This window comes from Mchenga conophoros, linkage group LG1, assembly GCF_057382185.1.
Source record: "Mchenga conophoros isolate Kocher_MC1m ecotype Shallow Benthic linkage group LG1, M_conophoros_male_GT1.1, whole genome shotgun sequence".
Taxonomy (NCBI): domain Eukaryota; kingdom Metazoa; phylum Chordata; class Actinopteri; order Cichliformes; family Cichlidae; genus Mchenga; species Mchenga conophoros.
In genome coordinates this window covers 4,398,261-4,420,963 of record NC_140526.1, presented here as the reverse complement: position 1 = coordinate 4,420,963, position 22,703 = coordinate 4,398,261, and the positions used below count along the sequence as shown (strand labels likewise).

At 38.9% G+C, this 22,703-nt stretch overlaps 1 protein-coding gene across 2 annotated transcripts in view; it reads left to right on the top strand.

Moving 5' to 3' along the window:
- LOC146582763 (neural-cadherin-like) overlaps positions 1-22,703 on the top strand; it is a 342,729-nt gene that overhangs the window by 101,842 nt on the left and 218,184 nt on the right. For both annotated transcript variants that reach the window (XM_085287908.1, XM_085287866.1), the window contains one exon: positions 15,082-15,224. In XM_085287908.1, coding sequence (XP_085144034.1) covers positions 15,082-15,224 — 143 coding nt within the window. The remainder of the gene's footprint in view (positions 1-15,081; positions 15,225-22,703) is intronic.

Sequence of the window (22,703 nt, the reverse complement as noted above, 5' to 3'; positions counted from 1 at the left end):
AATGCACAGATTTTCTTACTTTTCCTCTTTTTATGGCACCAACGTGAATATCTCTGGGGCTTTAAAACAAGCAATTTCTAAACAATTATGCATTTAATTACATTTTTTAAAAATATGAGAAACAAACCTGTTGAAGCTCTTGGGGCCAAGACAAAAATATGGCCGTTATCTGAGGTTTTCTTTTTTCGGTTTAATTAAATGCAAGCATTCCTGTCCTCCTTTCTCTGATACACTTGAATTTACACTTCAGATTCAGTTAAACTGGTAACACCTGTACAAAGTAGAATTAAATGAGGTGAACTAAAGAGCTGTGGGCTGAGGTTTTCAGTCAGCACTGATCCACCATCAGGGCCACATCTACAACACGTCTCTTTGAATAACTCTCCTCTCATGGTTGAGTTGCATTGATTCAGCTCCACAATTCCCTGCTGATTTCAAATAGAAATGGATCTATATGCAGTAATTCTTTGGCAAAAATATCTATTGCACATTCCTAAACATGCTGATTTGAAGCCATCTGTGATCAAGTCATTTTAGATTAAATCTGTCACCGGTGTTTCTGTTTGTGCACAGTCCACTGATACCAAAGTAAATAAGGCAACCAGAACTACTTCTCTTAGAAGTTGAGTGAGCGGAGAGCTTCCCAGTTCAGCATCACAGCTGCTGTTAGCACACTCCCCCCTCCCGCTCGTGCTGCTGTGGTGTCTGCATCTTTTAATTGGTTGATTTTTCTGGCAGAGAGCTGGGCAGATTGGTGAGGCAGGGTCAATCAACCATACCCACCAGCACCCTCAGGAGGTCCTGAACCCTAACTCTGTGTGTGCGTATGCTTGCGCCTATATATGTGTGTGTGTGTTTAGTAATTGAGAAGGTCCCAAGAAAGTGAGGTTTTTGTATGGACAGATTAATGTGGTTATAAAGTGCATTCATCCATCGTGCATCTGATATGCATGTGTTTATGTTGTTTATAGAGGAAAGGGACTAGTGTGTGTGTGTGTGTGTGTGTGTGTGTGTTTTGGGTTGTATTGACTTACTGTCAGCGACAGCCAAATAATCCATCAGTTCTTCCTCTGTAACCCTGAACCCTCTGTCACAACTGCCCTAAAAAGAGTACTTGACAATCTATGATTCATCATTCAGGCACGAACAGAGCTCCAGAGTCATCCATGCAGGCAAACACACTGGTACAAATACACTTAAATGTGCACACGTGATGACATCTGTTATGTGTTTGATGAAACAAATACAGTAGGGCCAGTTTAGTGGGATTATGCTTTTGATGAGATTGCTTACTTTCCCTCTGTTACTTATGTTTCATTTGCCTGTGTGCATGCAGGAAAAATGTGCATGTATGTTTAGTTACATGTGCTGAGCAGAAAGGAAAAAAAGCACGACACAGAGAGGGGTCATTAAATATATCATTATCCAGGCAGAAAATGTGGCCTATTTATATTGATCCTTGGAGTCAAAGGGAAGCGATAATGAGCTTTCATTTCAACACGTTTTGCCAGTTTATAATGAATCTAGGTTGCAGCTCTCGAAAAATGATGTGACCACTTAAAAGTGGAATTTATTTGAATTTCTTTTCTTAATTACACAATGTGTTGATCTTTGTTATTGACTTACTAAAAAGAATGTGATATGTTTTTCATGTTTATATATTAGACCTCAAGATCCTAATATACATATTCTATATGTAAAAGTGGCTGCAGCTTTATCATGTCACCCACTCAGTTTGAAGTCTTTAGTTTATTTTATTGAGCATATTTGGCTGAGACGGTGGAAAGTTATCAGCTCCACATGACTAAAACCTAGTATTTTACTCAAGAAAAACAGAGGCTTTGTGGAAAGGCTGGCAGTGTAATTAAATGCTAAATAAATCATATTTAGTCACAAAATGTCATTAAAAATGCTCTGAAAGACACTGCCGCTGTGGTGTAACTGACTCTGCTTTAGTAACTTGAATTAGCTCGGGTGAATTTTCATTCTCCTGGAAGGATAATCTAGTGTTGGTGATCTTTGGAGCCAACCTGAATTGGCTAATAGAGAAACACTTTTTGGCACCAGAAGTTGCCGCTTGTAAAAAGAAATATTTTTCTAGCTGATTTAGTTGAAGTAGTTGAGATTAGTTCAAGCAATCAATCAGCTAACACGTCTAAGATGTTAATTCAAAAAATGGTTTGAGTTTTAGCTTGTATCTCATTGTTCAGCCTTCTTGATTTCCCCACTTACCGATACACTTGTAGATTGGCAGATGTTTATGTGGCACTGCTTTACCTCTTGCAAAGGAGAGTTTACATCAGAAGGACTTCCTGCGAAAATAAAAGTTTAAAAATTGAGTGCACTGTAGTGACAGCTTGCTCCAAACAGAAGCCAATACCGGTACCTGTTGGCTGCCAGGTAATGAGCCATAACACAAGGACATAATTGTAGCACATGGTGTCTGTATTTTATTGTCTTGTGTGCTGGTACTGTATCTCTTGCTTCGTCTGCATTGAACCTATCCCTGCACCCTCTGCTTTTTGGACTATTTTACACTCTGCAGCATTGAACTGTTTACTTCATATTGGTTAGGGAATGTATGGAATGTATTACACACCACCAGTGGTTGAACAAAAAAAGAGTAATTTGTGGCTATAGGAGATAGGGCTGTTCGATATAATGATATATATCGGATGACGATATAAAAACATCTATCGTTTCATTTTACGCTATCGTTTGTTTCGTGGTGTCGCAAAATAAGCTGTTTATGGCAATATTTTTTATGGTTTTGATGGTCACTGTAGTGGCTAAATTCATTTCTTAAAGTTCTCTCTTTCTCTTATATTTTATATAACCACACTACAGACGGACAAGCGCCTGTTTTTATGTGTTGTGGTTAGCAACAACGACGGTAACACCATAGCGCGTCCGCGTGTTTATGTTCCACGTAAACCTTTCACAATAAAGCTCAAGATCCTGTTGAGACTTTTCAAAATAAACTGAATCACGTGAAAGAGCAGATTATTTACGGATGAGAAGTAAAAAAGAGCCGCCAGGTGCTAAAAAAAACAACCCTTAGACTCAAACGTTAGAACAGGCCTTTCCCCGCAGCACGCCGTGTAATAAATGCTCACAAAGAAAACGGCGGCCGTTACAACTTATGTCTAAAAATGTATCGTTTCATGCATCGGTTAAAACGCTCGACTCCAGCTACATGACGCGCAGCTGAAAACACTTCCCGCAAGTCGAGCTGCCCGAGGTTCACAGAATTTACAGAAAATGTTACATTTTTGTGATTTATATCGTTATCGGACGATAGAATTCTTATATCGGGATATGAGATTTTGGTCATATCGCACAGCCCTAATAGGAGATCATGTGGACGGTCCTCACAATGTCCACACGCAAATTTGCTTAATAGAGTCCCAAGTGCTAAAGAGACTCCCCATAGACTTCCCTCATGATTAAAAACTCCTCCACATAAGTTCCAAGTGATGAGTCAATGCGCATACACAGTAGACAGTCATTCAGCAAAGAATGAAAAGCGAGCAAGCTGCTACCATTTTATATTTCCTAAAGAGATAATTAGACAGAACTGAGAGTGAACAGAAAGGGTGTGAGATGTATGCAAAGTTTTTTTTTCACCGTGTTAATTTTATTGAATGATGAGATAAACATCTAAGAAAAAGTCAATAACACGGAGAGCAGAAAAAAGTGTTGTAATTTCCCCTTAATATAAAGTTGCTGTAATGAGGGCGATCGTGGCTCAAGAGTTGGGAGTTCGCCTTGTAATCGGAAGGTTGCCGGTTCGAGCCCCGGCTTGGACAGTCTCGGTCGTTGTGTCCTTGGGCAAGACACTTCACCCGTTGCCTACTGGTGGTGGTCAGAGGGCCCGGTGGCGCCAGTGTCCAGCAGCCTCGCCTCTGTCAGTGCGCCCCAGGGTGGCTGTGGCTACAATGTAGCTGCCATCACCAGTGTGTGAATGTGTGTGTGAATGGGTGGATGACTGGATATGTAAAGCGCTTTGGGGTCCTTAGGGACTAGTAAAGCGCTATATAAATACAGGCCATTTACCATTTTACCAAGTAACTGATATACTGCTAATTTATCTCCTTTTTAAAATGCACTTGCTGTTTTTTTCTTGTTATGATATATTGATGTGTCTCTCTGGTGCTTCTGCTCAAGCGTCACCTGTTATTGTTCTGGGAGATTTCTCCCTCCAAATTAGATTTCTCTTATACAAACTTATTTCTCATTCTGCCTTTTGATTTCCCCTATTGAATTAGTAGAAATGATGATAGAGTCTCCACAGAGCAAGAACAGTGCTTCCGTGGAGTTGAGGTCATATTGAATTTAAAGCAGACATTCACTGTAGGTTGTATGAAATAAAGTGTTACTGTGAAGGTCAACATGAAGACACATTGTTTTTGCTGTTTAAGCATCCAGTGGGAATTCTGTATTTAAAATAACAGCAATTCATGATTAAATCCTATATGTAGTAATGTTATTCTTTCCCTCATCTTTTTGTTACTTAGTCATGCTCATTTCAAAATAATGAAAAGACAATAAAATGTATAAATAAAATTGAATTGAATAAAACATGTCGAGGAAAGCACTCAGAAAGGGACCATTTGCAATAGAACAAATATACGCTCATCAACCACTTTATTAAGGAAGTTCAAACTGAGCATCAGAATGGAGAAGAAAGGTGATTTAAGTGGTGCCAAAAACAGGCTAGTCTGATTATTTCAGAAACTGCTGATCTGCTGGGATTTTCCCACACAGTCATCTCTTGGGATTAGAGAGAATGAAAAACAGAAAGCATCTGGTGAGCGGCAGTTCCTTAGGTGAAAATTCGCTGTTGATGCCAGAGGTCAGAGAATAATGATGAACTGATGAGTCTTGATTTAGATGGTAGGGTCAGAATTTTATGTAAACAAGATGACCTGTATCCCCATGTAATGTTTGTGCTATATGTGTAAGGTCGGGGGGGTCCCATTTCACTTCAGGGCAACCTGCATGTGACGAATAAAGCTTTGATTGATTGATTGACATCATGGATCCATTACCCAGTGGTGACACTTTTGGGCTCTTAATATGTTAAGAGCCCAAAAGAGTAATGTTTTATTCCTTTATTTATCCAGGTAAAAATCCTATTGAGATTAAAAACCTCATTTCCAAGAGAGACCTGGCATCAAGGCAAGAAAAGTCAAAAAAGTTGCTGGCCATGTCTACCTCCTGTTTATGAAGAAAATGTAAATGTCTCCTTGAAGCTTGGTAACATACCATGTCTCAAATCTCATTGTGTTCAAATGGCCTCCACAGTCACCAGATCTCAATCCAATAGAGCACCTTTTAGGATGTGTTGGAACAGGAGATTCACATCGTGGATGTGTAGCCAGCAATTCTACATTAACTATGTGACGCTACCAAAATCTCTGATGAATGTTTTCAATACCTCACTGACTCTATGCCATGAATAATTAAGGCAGTTCATAAAGCAAATGTAGTTTCTATCCCATTACTAGCAAGATATATCTAACTGAATGGGTATAAACATTTCTACTTTCAGATTCAAAATCAGCTTATCAAGCTGAGAGATCTGAATATGCCCCTAAAGCATGTGGGGTACCAGGAAATCACTTAAACAGGTTTCAGATCATTGTCAGTCACCAGTGTAAGTAGGCTTTGATATCAGGTATCTTTTTTTAAAAGTAAAAGTCCCCCTGTAATTATACCTATGCATTACATTTTCACAGTTGCCTTTCATCACTGTTTTTCCCCCCTGACTCTAAAATGTAGTAAGAATGGAGCTAAGTGTGCTTTCAAACACTGGACCACAACACAGCAAATGTGAGGAATATTAATACAACATATTCCCATTTCTAATCCACCACTTTTATATTTATTAAAAAACAGAATCTTTGTATCAGCAGTTGGAGATCCTGCTTACATCATGTTATTACAAACCCAGTAGGATTGCAACAGACCATCAGCCATGCATTCAACACTGCTTTCCTCTGAGGTTCTGACTGGAAATCAGCTTTTTTTGTTGCTGTCAGAACTCAGGTATCAGCTCTGCTCATCTTTGCATTTCTATACAGCAGTATGACAGAGTGGTTATTAATATAATTACGTACAGATGAATGGGAATTTATACAGTGGGCTAAATAAACACACAGTAAGCAGCAGTTGGAGGGATCAGCGCACACACACACACACACACACAAACTCTCCATTATCCCCATGTCCCCCTTCCTTTCTTCATCTACGATTTATCTGGATAAACTAAAATAAAATTTTATAATTAAATTCTGTAATTAATTTACACAAGTGACATCAGGCATCAGCCTAAGGGACGCCAACTATTCTCCCCAGATCAACACAATAAAAACAAACCACATTGTAAAACAAAAAGTTTAAAAAGTAATTAGTGTGTCGGTGTGTGTGTGAGGCCTTTTTCATTTAATTGAAACATCGATTGGGCCAAATTAGAGTTGTGGTAGAGCCCCAGCATGATTGCAAAATGCATCTTATTGTAGTATAACTGCTTCTCTTTGGATTCCCTTGCAGTGATCTGGCCTCTCCTTTCTCTGCCCTATATTTTTTACAACACTCACAGAGGCAGTTGTTCATGCAGTGGACGAGCATCTGCTTGAAAGCGTTTAGGGTTAGACTGATTTAAGTGTCACCAAAGATCAGCTTAGAATTTGTCCTGAAAAGAAAACTCAGAAATTGCCATAACAGTGGAATATTACTTCTATATGTATTTATGAACTTTACATCATTCTTAGCTCAATATATTAACTTTAATGGCTCGCAATGTACATATAGGTCATTCTTTAATCCTGTCCAGGAGGAAAGGGATATGCATTGTTTAGTGATGATCACTGTCTCATCAAAAACCTCTGTACAAGTTTTCAATATATGTAAAATAATCATCAAAAGCTAAGAAATAACTACTGAATAAACTTACTCCTGAGATTACTTTCTCAAGTTCCATTTGCAAGATGATAATTGACAAAGTTTAAAAGTCACTTAATCTCTTCTCAATAAAGGTTGAACCCTATAAACATATTCAGTTTTGCACTAGAAACAATAAAATCCTTTGGTTTTCCTTTAAACACTCTCCACAAAGGAATAGTTCAGTGCTTTTTTTTAAGGCAAGAAATGTACTCCTGTTTGTCTGTACTAATACTAACTTCTTAGCATGAAAAGAAATGTTGCCGAATTGAAGATTTGCACAGTTGTTTACATTGTTTTTCTTCTAATCCAAATGATTATTTAATTCCTCCAAAATCATTTGGTCTACTTTATTCTAATTTAGATGTATTTATAGAGTATTCTTGTTTTGTTAGTGCTTTTAAACTGATTGCAATTGGAAGGTTGGCTCTATGGAAATGTAGCCACAGATGGTTGAAGTTTCAAAAAGCTGATGTGCTGTGCTGTCAAATACACACCGACATCAGCTAATGTAACCATTTCGGCCTTGTTGTAATCATAAACCTGATTGTAAGCTGCCTACATTTGAATCCATAATGGTTACTCTGTCTGTATCTGAAATGCAGAAGTCGAGTTCATGTAGGGAGTCAGGACAAAAGAGGTTTACTAGACTCTGTGAAGGAGTCATGCATAAATTCAGCTGCACAGACATCAGCTGTAATTTTGACATCCAATTGCAGACAGAATTGCACAAGTAGGCCTCAGTTCTTTCCGGCTTTCAGGTGAGATAAATACAAGCAATTATCTAATGATCTTTCAAATAGCTTCCTTAGACCACAAGTGGAAGCCAGTTGATCAATGTGGCCTATGTGCTCTTAGAGACTGCATAATAAAGAAACAAAGCACAGCATCTCCCCTTACCTGACTTGAGTATTGATCTGTAGGGAAGTGCACGGCTTGTAGAGTATGAGCTGAAATTACTCAGAAGCTGCAACAACACTTTACAAACGAGCAAATGAGTGGCACATCAGACATCTCCCCAGGCAGAACTAGTCCAACAGAGGCAGAAAGACTGCACTGACAGAATATGATCAGTGTTCATCTCCAAATAAAAGTACCTTGTTTTCAGTGAAAAATAAATAGTCCACCACTAGAGTGACAGGCGGATATATTTTTAAATCAGCCTGTCACAGTTACTAGACCTGCATTTTGAATGTGCACACTCATGTGGGCAGGCAATGAGTCATTGATGAATGACAGCAGAAATAGCAGATCTTTGAGTCTTGCCTTTAAGTGCACACACAGATGAGGCAGTAGCTGTTGGTTAGCAGTCTGTGGTGATAAGGACTTCTCCTTAGTCTGCTCCTTTCTGGCAGAGATGGTGCCCTGTGGGGAAAAGTGTATGTCAAATATCCCGAGTGAGTAAATAATATATGAAAGGACTTCACAATGTGACGTAATGTCATTTTTTGTGCTGCAGGTAGTCTGGGATGCTATTATTTCATACCTTCCTAAAACAAGGGTCCACCAGTTCACTCACTAACTTTAAGTTGGCCAGGTGTATGGACTTCTTTAAGACACAAGCTCTAGCTGTTACAGTAAGTTAGCTAATGCAAGCTAATACGTTTGATTAAGCAATCATTTTGCTCATTTTGGGCAACTTGTAAAAAATCAATTTAAATGGCGTCAGACTTAAATTGTGACTTTATACTGTTTTACTTGTTGTCCACTAATGCCCACTAATTAAGGTAACTTTAAACATCCATTGCTACATATGAGTAAATATCATTTGATGCATGTCACAGTGCCCATCTCCCTCCTCTCGCCTCTCTTTTGCACACATGCAGCTCTACTGTTTTGTCAGAGCCACCGCACAATTAGCAACTGCAACTGGTTGGACGACATTAATCAAGTGCAACAATAAAACTACTAAATCATAATGCTATTTAACCTTTCTGCTGCACAGCAACCTGTCACTAGCTGGATCTGCAGCCCAGACAGTCTATGCTACACTGGAGCTAAAACAGACCCTTGACTAATTCCCTGAGGTGTACAGCAGCTGCGTGAAAGTGGGACAGATGGCATCTTGTAAAGCCAGAGTGGCTTTTTAGTAATCTTGAAGTTCTAGAAAATGAAAATATGGTTGTATTTTAATATGACTGGCATATAACCCAGTCACCTTAGCATGTGTGTGTTAACCTGCAACAAAACAAGGCTACGCCCATATTGTTTCTGAATATTTCTGTTTAGCTGAATAGGAAATAATTTGCTAGGAACACTCGTCTTCTTTCATAGATTCTCTGAAGACCTGTAGATAGCTGATTCTGCAGCTGACACAACCGGATGAATGGAGATCCAGTTTAAACGTTACTCTTCTAAGACGCAACTTGGAAATGCTGCTGTGCTCTGTATTTGCAAGTTGTAGACAAACAGGATGAACACGGATGAAGCTGTTTGCAAATACTGCATCTCATCTTTCCTTTCCTAGAAAGAGAAGTGTCTGTATGAAAATCACACCATCTGGATTTCCAAATACCATGTTGGTATTTTGGTTGTGACAGAAGTCACACAAATTAATATCTGAAAATACTCAAACAACTAAAATAAAACTGTCTGCATGTCAGAACACCAGTAAAACTCAACAACCAAGTACTTTGTCAGGTTTTTCACACATTACAGGCTGCGATTTTCAGACAGATTAAAGGCTGAGATTATGATTTTTTTAATTATCACTATTATTTCTAGTCAGTTAAATGAAAAGTGCATATTTCTCCCATTTTAATTTTTATTGTATTGTTTTAATCTGAGTTCAGCAAGCTGCCAAGCCTGTAAACTCACATTGTGAAAAATGTAACTCATCTTTAAAAATTTGCTTGAGACTAGGGCTGCTCAATTAATCGAATTTTAATCACGATTACGATCTGGGCTTTCAACGATCATTAAAAATGACTGAGCCGATTATTAGCCCCTCCCTCATTTACCCGCGACACCTTAAAGGCCGTCTGTGAAAATATTGTCGGGCATAAACCGTCCGTGGCGCAAAAAAGGGTGGAGACCGCTGATTAAGAGGACCCGAGGGAAGCTTGGAAAGCTAAGCAGAAGTTATTTGGAGAGTGACTGCCGTTGGTTGAAAAGAGAGTTTAAAAAAAAAAAACTTCAGTGGTGTTGCACACTATTTTATATTATTTTTTTAAAGTCATTGTTAACCCTTTAAAGCCGGTCAGAGCAGCATGCTCCGTTTTGCGTAACTATTTTTAAATCCCTGTAGAACCTGAACCGTGTAAGCTAGCGCAATAATTTGTTTTGCATATGAAACCGGAGGAGTTGTACTTACATCTGATGCTTGTCCTCGGTCACGGTTTCGTTCCACATAAAGCTTTGCAAAAATTGCATAAAAAGCGCTTGCAGGAACAAAAACATAATATTCCAGAAACACGCTTTGCCGATCCGATCAGCTGTTCGTAACACTTCCCACAGTGAAATGATGCACCTGCTGTTTTCTTTGCAAATTTGCATCATAGGATTGTTTTTTGTTTTTCCTGCAGTATATAAAAATTGCTGTATCTCCAAAATAAAACTATGAAGACACTCAAAATAAATTTCCTGTGGTGGGAAACTATTTTTTGCAACTTTATTGTATTTAAAGTTTTGAGGGATAAGCCTCTTAAATTTCTCCAAGTAGAAATATATGTAAACAAAACAAAAGCGATTTTCAATTTTTTTTGTAGTTTATTGCACTTTTTTGCAATTTATGTAATTACTATGGACTTAATGCATATATATTATTAAAATATGGGCTATAACAGTTGTATTGATGTATAGCAACTTGAAATGCTCCCACAAATGGCACTACAACATGTAAAAAAAATAATATAAGCTCTGGTGGACTTGGTTCCATAGTAGGTCTTAAAGGGTTAAATAAATATCGTCAAATAATCGTGATCTCAATTTCAGTGAAAATAATCGTGATTATCATTTTTGCCATAATCGAGCAGCCCTACTTGAGACTCATCGTCGTCATTTAACCACCAGTATGGTTAATTTTTATAGTAATCATGAGGTCTTCCATTAAATATTTGCAGTTTTATTTATTCAGATGTTTCTAGTCTTGATGCCAAGGCAGTTCTTTATGTAGCACTAACCACCCAGAGAAGGTGGCATGCATTATGTAATGATCAGCTATTTACATAAAGGCAGCTGAAATATGTTTAAAGAATGTAGAGGGTCAGTTTCATCTTAACAAGTTGAAAGGGTCAACCTTTAAAGAAAAGTTTTGCTTTCAAGCACATGAGTGGTTTAGAGATGTATGAGCAAGGCCATAGAAGAGTTCAAAGCTGAAGTTCACAGTGTTACACAAAGCTACAAAGATAAAACCTGAAGCAGAATTTCATAGCAAAAAGCTGCACTGAGCTTGGTATGTGAAGCCTGATAGCAAATATACATCACATCAAATTAATAACTTATACATGCACATGTAAATATACGCTTTAAACTGATTTAAATGCCTTGACTTGCATCAGTGTTTCCTTAAAAGGATTGCTCCTTTGTGGGGATGAGCGGTCTGGGGCAGTCATCACGTGCACTATAAAGCAGATTTTTTTGCCTTCTCAGTGACTGTGTCCAAGAGAAGCACCGCTACGATGTCATACCACTTTTCACAGTAAAGACATTATCAGCCAGACACCAAGCCCAAAAAGTTTTTGATTCATCAGACCAGAGAATCGTTTCTATTGTGTTCAGTCCTTTAAATTCATTCGGAAACTCCACACAGTCTGTCAAGTGGCTTTAACGCAGAGTGGCTTCCGTCTAGCTGCTTCACCACAAAGGCCCGAGTGATGGAGTGCTACTGAGACGGTTATCCTTCCAGCAAGGTCTTTCATCTCTGTAGAGGACTTATGAAGCTCTGCTAGAGTGACTGTTGGGTCCCTGGTCACCTCTGAACAAGGACCTAATTTTCAGAGTTTGGCCAGATGGCCATCTCTGTAGAGTCCTGGTGTTTTTTCCATTTCACAATTATTGAGACCAGAGTGTTCTTGAGAACACTCTGAGCTATAGAGATGGTCTCATACTATTGCACTGATCTGTGTTTTGCCTCAGTTTGTCACGGACGTGTAAATAGAGTTCTTTGGACTTCATAGCTTAGGTGTTGGCCCTAACATGCAGGTCAGGGAGGTAGCTTATACAGATGTGCAGTAGAGATGGACTCTAGGAGAGTTTTCAACATCTCAGGGATTAATCATGCAAATGGGATGTGTCTAGGCCAGATTCTGAAGTGCCACAGCAAAGGCACAGTATTTGTAAAAGAGAGACCCTTTTTTGAGTTTTTCCCTTAATCGCATCCCTGTATGATATTAATTGATATGTTAGATGAGGCCTTTGTCTTTGACCTCATGGTTAGATATGCACACTTGCTTACAAGGGATGCACCCTTAAATGTTTAAAAGCTTTAAGCAGAACTGTGAAAGCATTTCTGTCTAAGGTGATGTTTACCCTTCACCTCTGCAAGAATCTCTTCTTTGCCATTTCCCTTGAGCGACAGACGTGCAGACCTTTGAAATTTGATTAGTGTTCAGTCACGAGTGTCCTCTGGAGTGTTGAAGAATTTGTGAGTACTGTGCTGACAGCTACTCATGCCTGCTCAGTCTTGTTTTATTGTAGGAATAATCATAAGATTACTTTCTATATGTAAGTTGCTATACGATTCTTTTTTTTATGCGAATTGCATCTAAAAGTGAATTTCTGAGTTATTTCTCCTCCCCTGTATGCTGCTGCTCAGGAATCTGCTGGCTTACATATTTGCATCTGCTCAGGGACTGATTAACACCTGGGGCTCAAGGAGGAATCAATTAACTATCTGGTATGAATGTGCAAAGCTGCATTCAGAAAATAGATTTCTCTCATTAAACAAGTGGCCTTTAACACACCTCTGTTACATGTTGTTGATTCACTGTGTTTGAGAGTAGCTCCAGATATGTTCCACTGTTATTACTGCTGACTTAAAACTGAGAACCACTTACACAGTCAGGCCCTTTATGGATGTAGCTGTAAACATGTGATGAAGCTCTCTTTGGTGACAGTAGGCAACACATGATGACGTAATGCCAGGCAGGAGGAATGAGCCATTTTTGCTTATTATACAGTCGAATATAGACAAAATGTTTTGGGGAAAAAATGGAAAATGCACTTTTTCCTTAACTTCACATTCTTCCAATTGTTGCTCTAATTTTGTCTCCATTCTTTAAACAACAATGTAGTAAACCTGCGATTTTTAGTGTTTCCTCAGCAGTTATGGCAAGTAGGGCTCATCATTTTCATAACTAAATTGCAAATACAACTAGAAAGTGCATTTTCTGAAGAAACTGCAGTGTGAATGCTTGAATCTGAATGTATGCACTGAAATGAATTAATTACTGAATTTTGAGTTAAAAATATTTAATGAGATAAAAAAAAACAAACAAAAAAAACCCGAATTTAACCTGAAAACAAAGGTGCTGAACTGCTAAAAGCTGAAGGTTACACAGAAGAAGGAGTTGGAAAAAAACTGAAAATGTTTTAAATGTAAATTAGAAAACCCTAAGAAATGAGAAAAGAACATTTAGAGTCAGAAAACATCTGAATGAATATTAAAAGGTCATATTCTTTGAATCACTGAATGACTCAAATGTGATCCCTCCACTTTGATCCACACAGTTTAAAAAGTTTAAATGCCTGAGCTTTGAAAGATACGGTGTTGGAAAGAGAACAATAATGGCGACAATTTGAGGGTAAAATGATGGCTGTAACACTGTGGACACAGCAGCAGTTGAAAGAGAAGTGCTTAAGATGAATCTTGGTACAGTGGCAGGCAGAGCTCGTTAAGCAGGCAGGTGTGAGCCTGGTTGCTATAGTGACCGCACCCAATGGCTCCATACACACGTACACAGACATGCGCCTCACTTTTGCTGCTTAAAATGAACAGAAAAGTCAGGCCGAAACAAATCGCTCCCAAATGAAAAGTAAAAGTCGTATTGACAAAATTCTTTCACCGTGAGTGACAGCAATGTCTAGTCTACTGAATTCTCAGTTTTCATGCCTGTGGAGTTTATTATATGGACGTGGTGACAGTGTAAAGACACCATGCTCTTCTGATTTTCAAACGAACCTTCTGAGCCATTTTAACATTAGAGTCTATGGAAGAGTTGGAGGGAGGAGGCTGTGCATTGGTGACATTTACGAAAGAACCATAACACCTAGGACAATAGTAAACACATTGGATGAAAGAGGACAGCGATGGCTACGTTTTGAGGGTAAAATCATACCTGTAGAGCAAACGCTGCGGACACAGCAGCAGTTTTAAAAAAGATTTTAAGATTATTTTTTTTGCTCCTCTCACTCTAGCAGTTGAGCTGCCTCACTCTAGCCCCAACATTCCGTCCCATACACACCCATTATAAACTTTGAAACGGGTGAAAAAACATCATGAAACTTAAACTGGAACTGAAGAAAAAGTATAATAGATATTGAAAAGATAAATACAAGTTGAATAGTTGAATGTCTTGTCTTCGTTTTAAAGTTTGAATGGTGGCTCTATGTCAATGTATGTGGAAGTAGATACAGTTTAAAGAGGAGGAAGTTGAATGAGAATTTGAAGGGTCTCCCCATTGAAATACATTATAAATTTTTGTTGAAAAAAGTTGAATAAAATTAAAAATATAAATGTTAAAAATGAGAAAAATAGAAGCAATGTTGTCCAAAAGAATAGGAATCTAACGGTGTTTGAATGGTTTTTCTAAGTTGAACGGTTTTGAAGGAGATAGATTACAAAAAACGTACGGAATACAGAATAATAATAAAATAGAATAAAGATTAGAAGAACAATACTGTGAATGCTTTTCAAGCATTCACACTAATAAGAGATCTATGATATGTAGAGAAGGTGGTGCATTTGGTTGATAATACAGACCGTGTGTGACACAGTTACAATTCATATGAGTCAATATTTTTTACGAGCTTCCTTATGAGCTGTTTTGTTCTACGTGGCGGATTGAACTGCTGGTCCTGTATGGATTAGATGAAATAGATTTGAAAATTGACAATGCAGCTGTTGAATGTATCTCATTTTCACCATGTGTGTAGTTGAGGTGCTTATTGTGCTCTTGTTTTTGTGTGTTTTATCAGATATCGGACGTTTGTCTCAGAGGACGCAGGCCCCAACACATTGGTTGCTACGGTGCTGGCAAAGGACCCCGATGGTGATGGGATCACGTATAAGATCACCACAGGAAATGAGGAGGGCAACTTTGTCATTGACAACCAAAAAGGTTTGATAACTGGACTGTTTGTAGTTTTCATTCGATCATTAATGTTGAATATTCTTTTAACAACTGCTTGTTTCCAACTCCATATTTGTATTTTTGAAAACTGCTACATGATTCATCCTTCAAAAGCAATCCTTATTTGTCCTACACTGGGCCGTCTTGCAGCCCCTCAGTTCATCTTCTGTCTGAGCAAAATGGTTTATTCATCTTGCCCCTCCCCTTTCTTCTGATAGGCTGCAGCTAGAAAAGAGGAGGTTGGAACTGGAAGTGGGTGGGGCTTCTGTGCTGACCGACAGAGCTGTCTAAGGATATCTGGCTTGCAGTTTAAGTTTAACAGTTTTTACCTCACAGAGATGCCTTACTCTTGGAAACTTTCAAACTATCTATGTTTAAAAGCAGACACATAACAGAAAATAAGGAAAAGCAGAATATTTTTTGTCTTCTACATGTAGATTATGTACAGAGAAGAATTAAGAACTTGTGCAAACACCCCGCCCTTCAAATATGTGTTTCATATGAGTTTTCTCAGCACGGTGGCACGGTGGTTAGCACTGTTGCCGCACAGCAAGAAGGTCCTGAGTTCAATTCCAACATCAGGCCGGGGTCTTTCTCTGTGGAGTTTGCATGTGCTCCCCGTGTTTGTGTGGGTTCCCTCCGGATACTCCGGCTTCCTCTCACCATCCAAAGACATGCAGCTTGTGGGAAAATCCAAATTGCCACTAGGTTTTAATGTGCGAGTGAATGTGAGTGACGGTTTCATTGCCTGTCTTTTTTTGTTTTTTTAAAGCTCAAGGAGACTACATGTTTGAGATACATTTACCTGCTCCATGGTGGTGCATGATGAATTATTTTTATCTTGCTGCTTAAGATTTTAGGGGAAGAATCCTAGAACCTCAGGCTGCTTGGGGCTCTGTTATTATTTTGCTCTTCACCCATTTAGCACAAACCCTGAAACATCCACAAAGTGTTCTCTTTCCACAGTTATTTTCACCTTGCTTTGCAGTGTTTCTTCCCTGCTCTATTTACATACACCATATAAATATAAAAGCTCTGTATTTTGTCAAGTGTGGCCCCAGGGGTCTTGAAAATATGCTTTATAGTGTGTGTTTTGGTTTAATGTCCTTCACCACAGCTACTGTTCAGTGGATGAGGATGCTTCACTGCCGCTCCTCTTACTGCTAGCAGCTTTGTAAAAGATATTGAAATTCTGACAGGTCGTGTCATAAAGACATTAGAATTACCAGCCAAAGTGTGAAGACCATTTTCACAGTCCCTCAGTAACAAAATACCATCTGAGGTTTATAGTCACACATGCAGTAATGCCAGGAGCAATATGAAATGGGAAGCTGTGTTAATGACACAGTGTGTGTTTTGTGTGTGTCCGGGAGCCGTAATAGTGGCAATTTCATTGCGGTTCGACCCTTTTTGTAAATTGAAACCCCCTTTGAATCTGCATTTCACATCACAGGCTAATACGATGACTTTTACAAATTCAATTACTCAACTTCAAGGCGCAATTTCCTCTGTTCACCTGCAATGACATTCACTGTCAGCTGATAGCAGCGGCCATTTTATCAAGCAAAGAAAAGATTTGTAGCAATAACTCGATTTCGTCACCTATCAGAAGATGACTCTTTGCCATTTAGATTGTTGGCTCTGCTCGGGTTTTGTCACAGTGACCTAATTTTTGCCTGTCATCAAAAGTTCACTTTTTAATTCAAGTTTCTTTCAGGCTTTCTCAAACTGACAGCGTGCGAGGTTTGCTATATGGGAAAAGTTAATGTTGACACCTCGCAAAAACTAATTGAGCCAAATTCATGACACTTGGTGAAGACGTGCTAGACGTGCATGGACAGTGGAAGACTCTAGACCGGGATCACGTTCCTTAAAACTGACAAAAAGGGGTGTTAGCTGAATTTCATTCCCAAGTGCCCTTCAAGCTAACCTGTTTTCATGCAAAATAGATGCCAATGTCTCATATACACATTATTTATAGTTGGCATATACTGATCAATTTAGCCGTTATCAGTTTCTTCATTTTCATCTCTTCTCTTAAGGTCATTCTGATCAGAGGCTGCTCGCTGACCTACTCGGCACAGCACACATTTATACTTGTCACTGTAAACCAGCACAAGCAGTTTCAGGACCTTCAGCTGAAGAGATGAAGCGATAGCTGTCATTTTCAGTCTTCTCTTTTTTGTTTTTAGCTTCTTTTCAGATTTCAGATTTAATTTCAAACGTATCAAAATGTTTTTCTAGAAAAGGCTAGGGTTTGGATCTTTATCTGAATTTGAGTTTATGGCACATTGGGCTTCTGCTCAGGCTAAAGGTGGGGAGAGTTGATAAATATGATACGATCAAAGGATAAAGTTACAAAAATAAATCAAACACATTAAGATGAGATTAAGATAACTCTTTATTGTCATTGCACAGTCATACATAGTACAATAGTACAATGAAATTGGAAAACTGTCCCACGTCGGCACTACATACGACACAACACAACATGACACGACACATCACAACACAGTAACTTAAATTAGTAATCAAATGACGAATAAGTGTATGTGTATTGCACACTGTTATTATTCCATACTTCCACGTTCCTAAAATAACCAGTAAAATGATAGAAATCATGTTCTTTATTATAAGTGTGCACTTATACTCCGAGCGATACAACTAACTTACACTACCAACATTTTTACTCTAGTACAAAGATGCACTGACTCCTTCGTGGATGTGAAGATGTTTTGCTTTGCTTTTTTTGTTTTTGTGATTTAGAAATACAGTATGCTATCGATTTTACTTTTTATTTCAGTCCTTCTCAAAGCTTGTTTCTTTGCAATTTGCAAGTTGTACTAATATTAGCATCATAGGTAAAAAAGGAAATCTTTGGAAAATGCACATGCATTTTCACAGTATGATGATGGTGTTTGGTGTGTCCACCTTTTGGCTTTTACTGGTTGAAAGCATCAACTCGGTAGGCATTAAATTTCACTGAATACGTTCATGTTAAGCTAGGATTCTTTTGCAATGTTCCAGAAGCTTCTCTGATGTCAGGAGTCCTTGGCTTCCCCAGTTTTCAGGCATCGCTGAAAACGTTAAGTGGAGTTGAGTTCAGGTGAATGTGGAAAAAAGTCCATAATGGTCGGCACTCTCTACTTTTCTTTGGCCTTCAAGTAGTGAAGCAAAGCGATTTGGGGCATTTGGGCTCATTATCCTGCTGCAGTATCAATCCCTTTCCACAAGTATGAGGTGTATGGCTTGACTTCTCCTTGGTCTGCATGGAACTGATTTGGTGCAGGAGTCCTAGTGTAGCCAAGCACACCCAGATTCCGAACATTCCTACTACAAAATTTCACTGTGGATTTACTTTAGTCTCCTTCTGTCTCCTTTATATATCCTTTTATGCATGGTTACATATACTTTTTTTTCTTTTTTTTTCTTCTTTAATTTTATTCAAATGCTGTGACATGCTGGCACATCTCAACCCACCCAAGCATCTGGCCTTAGTTCCCCGAGTGGTTTAGAGCTGCTACTCATCTTCTCCCTTTGAGAGAACTCTTACTGATGCATTCTTTTAATTTCCTCAAGTACAAACATATTTTAAGTAGTGCTGTCAGCGTTAATCTCGTTAAAATGACGTTAATGCCATAACCGCATTAACGTGGCAAATCACCGTTAGCGAGTTAATGCGGATCACCCCTTTCTATCCACCTAGCATGCAGATAGCATAAGAACCTTTGTAACGCAAAGACAGTATTGTAACTGTAATGTAATTACTGGATTTAGTAATTCATTACTTTGGAATGTGTTTTCAGTGTCTAGCATTCTTTTTTTGCTTGCGTCAAACCAGTTTAGTGGCTGGAATAAATGAGACTTTGGGACATTAAGGATGGGGATGCTATTTGGCGAGTGTAGCTGGAGCAGGAAGACAGTGTTTGACTTCATATCCATGCTAAAACCACGCTTTAAATTGTTTCAGAAAATCTTTAGTTTATGTTTGACGTCATTATTTCAAGTTTAGTTCTGATCTTCAGAATGCCATATTCAGCATCATTCTGCAAATCTTTGAGGGGATGTGGAGAATCAGATCGTTTGTAAGGTGTTACCAGAAGGAATGCAATTACCTGGATCGCATATACAAAAAAATCGAAAAATGCATTCTGCATTAGTAAACTAATTAGACAGTTGGCCAACATATAAATGATGTAAAAAAAAAAAAGTCAGTATACATGGAATCTCTGTGAACATATTTCTCCATATGAATATGATGAAATTATAGGCAAGAGGCAAGACTTTTGTTACTGGAAGATTTCAGGACTGTGTTCTATTTCTAGTCAGGGTAGCACTGACATTTAAGTTGCCATATGGGCTATGTGGAAACAGAAGAAGCACAATGTGATGTCAGCTGTTGTCTGAAAATTATTTAGCTCTTTAAATTTATCTGCATTCATAAATGGTGACCAGCAGACAGAGCAGGAAACCTAAAGTGGAAATGGGCTTAAAAAATGGGCCTAATCGCCCAGAAGCTCACACATCTGACAATACCCAATGGATTGTAAGATTGGGATAGGTGTAACATACGTTTTCTTCTGCAGAAATCCAACTCGCTTTGAGCATGCTGCAGTGTCCGTCCCTCTGTGTCACTATCATATTACATTCCTTTAATAAGCCCATCTTTAGCTGTGATGGATTTACAGTAGATCCACACTATGACATTACACAGTTTGTCTGCACCAAAGTGTGTGAGCCAAAGTGTGAAACCATAATGCTTGTAATATGATCCAATATCTAGTTTCAAAGAGCCCAATATTTGGTCATTAAAAGTATTTTATGATTCTTATAATGGAAGGCGAGCACATTGGATTCCGCCCACCCTCTCCAGCCCATCTCATTCTCCCTCGGCTACTGATGAAAATCGTTTATTGCCTCTTCTCCCCTCTTGTTGCCAGCTCCCCCCTCTCACCACCTATCCTAAATGTCCGACAATCATTCAAGTGATTATTTTCCTCCCTTCCGGCAGGAGCAGCCTTGGCGGACTCCCTCTTCATGTTAATTTGCCTGTAACTCACCCCAGAATACAGTGTGTTTCCCTGAGATTTAAGACACCCATTAGGATGTGAGCAGGCCGGTCAATATGATGATCACGCTCTTCCTATTAAAACCCATAAATACTAAAACACCCGCTCTGTTGGATGGGAGGAACTATTTATTGACAACTGAGGGGAAATGCTGCAGCCAATAAACATGCTTCTATCATTTCCCTTTTCCCCTCACAAGTTTTATGGCATTTTGGAAGACAGTATTTCCTACAGAAGGAAACTCAGTAGCTGAGTTTGTTTTCAGTGAAGCCTCTTAGGTAAGTGTGTCATAGTGTTGTCTTGTTTTATATCTGTTATTTATTCTTTCCTCTTGAACCGCTTGCCTTCTGTCTATTGTGTTGGGTCTGATTCGCTGACCTGTGTGTGATCCCAGCTTTATGTAACAAACCCACATACTTTTGCCCTCATTCTTCTCCCTGGTCCCCCCCGGCAAATATATTGTTATTCTCTCCCTCGCTATTCCACATCTGACTCTTCTTTAAAGCTTCTACTTTTTTTTATCTCTCCTGGCTCCAGCCTGGATTTTGTTGCATGATGCTGAATGGAGGAAGTGCTTCCTCTCTCCCTCTGTCCTCCATTCCCCACCCCACTGTGTCCTTTGTCTGCTGTGTCTCACTCACCCCTTGCTTCGTCCTCATCCTTCCTCCCTCCTGGCTGCCTTCATGTGAAGTGACGGATGCTTACTGACCCACAAGGAAACATCTTCATCTTCCATCTCCAGTAGGCTATGATATGTGCTGGCCCTGTTAACGGCAGCAAACACTTATTGTAGTTTTTTGAGTAATACACATGCACACGTACATAAAACAATTTGTGTATATGTACAACAATATATAAAATAAATAAGATCCAAGTCTGACAAACATATACTTTCATGGTAAAATCCATAACTGCAATATAAGCAAACCTGAACATGTGCAGATGTTTACATGTATGAATGTTCAGGATGTGTAGATCTACATACAGGCCAGTGAACACTACCAGACACACACATGCACACCCTGCCATTACCCATAATGGCACAGGGACACAGATCTCATAGATTAGAACAGACGCTCACTGTATGTTTTGTTCTTAGAATGTCCTAAAACCTTTTCCATGTCCCATTTTCAACCACTTACCCAGCATGTGTTTCTCTCATCTGAGGCTTTTAGACCCTATTAGATGTTTATGCCAACCCAAAGCAGAGTAAAGCAGGGATGAGACTAAGGGGCGCCTCCGGTGATCCCTATACGTGTAACATGGTGAGCGAGCTATAGCCTCTCTCTGTGTCTGCCCGCTGCCTTTACTGAACTGGTCACATTTATCTGGCCCTCTGTCGCAATTCATTAAGCATGAGTGCACTACGCAGCACTGTTGGAGCAGTGTGGGTGGAAAGAGAGACAGAAGAGTGGACTAGTGCTTACACTCTTAATGCATCCTTCGCATTGGTATACATGTTTTTGAAAGGTTTACTTCACGGTCTGAAAGAGTCCCACTTTCTGATATCAGGAATCTGCATACATACATACGCCATTTCTGCTGTTAGTATGTTTGCCTTTACCAGTGCAAAGCAAGGGTTTATTTAAGGACATTAGCAAATTTGGGGGGAAAATGCTCAGATTGTAAGACATGAAGATGTCTTTCAACAATGAAACACAATTGATGTAAAATCATGTCTAAGGATTTCTTTGAATATGTCCAAAGCTTGTAAAGTCAACCAAATCTGGTTTTAACCTCTTGGCTATTCTGAGTGCCATGGCCAATTAACAGGAATTCGGGGTCTCCAGAGGATGAATTGTAATGACTTTGGTGATTGCTGGGGCTCTACTTAACGAACAAAATATGTCAGCCTTTGCCAGCTAAATTGGCACTCTTAAGTGTTATATTAACAGAATTAGCATTTAAATAGATATATGCTTTATTTATCCTTTGTGCCCAGTTTTCATCAACCCCAGTTGGTTGCTCTTTTTGTAACAAACAATTGTTCTAATTTTAGTCTCATTGTACCTCATTTTTCTTTATTTTCTTTGTATTTCAGTCTCTCGTAAGCCAATTCTACAATGCAACCCCTATCAGCCCCAGCCACGCACCGTACAATAGCCTATTTGGGTTGGAATAATGAGAAATTCAGAGAGAACCATCTAGGTTACTGTCTTTTTAGAGTATGAGCAAATTGCTTCTTCTTCTTTTTTTTTCTTTTTTTTTGTCCCACACAGTAAAGATGTTCATATGACAAGGTGGAAGGTTTAGCCATGAATACATTTAACTTCTGAAATGGCCAAACTTCACCTGGCAGTCAGAAATACAAGCATCGGATAACCTGCCTATAATTAAAACACTTTTGCTGGTCTTGAACTACAAGACCAGCAAAAGTTGGACTTGGAATACAAGGAAA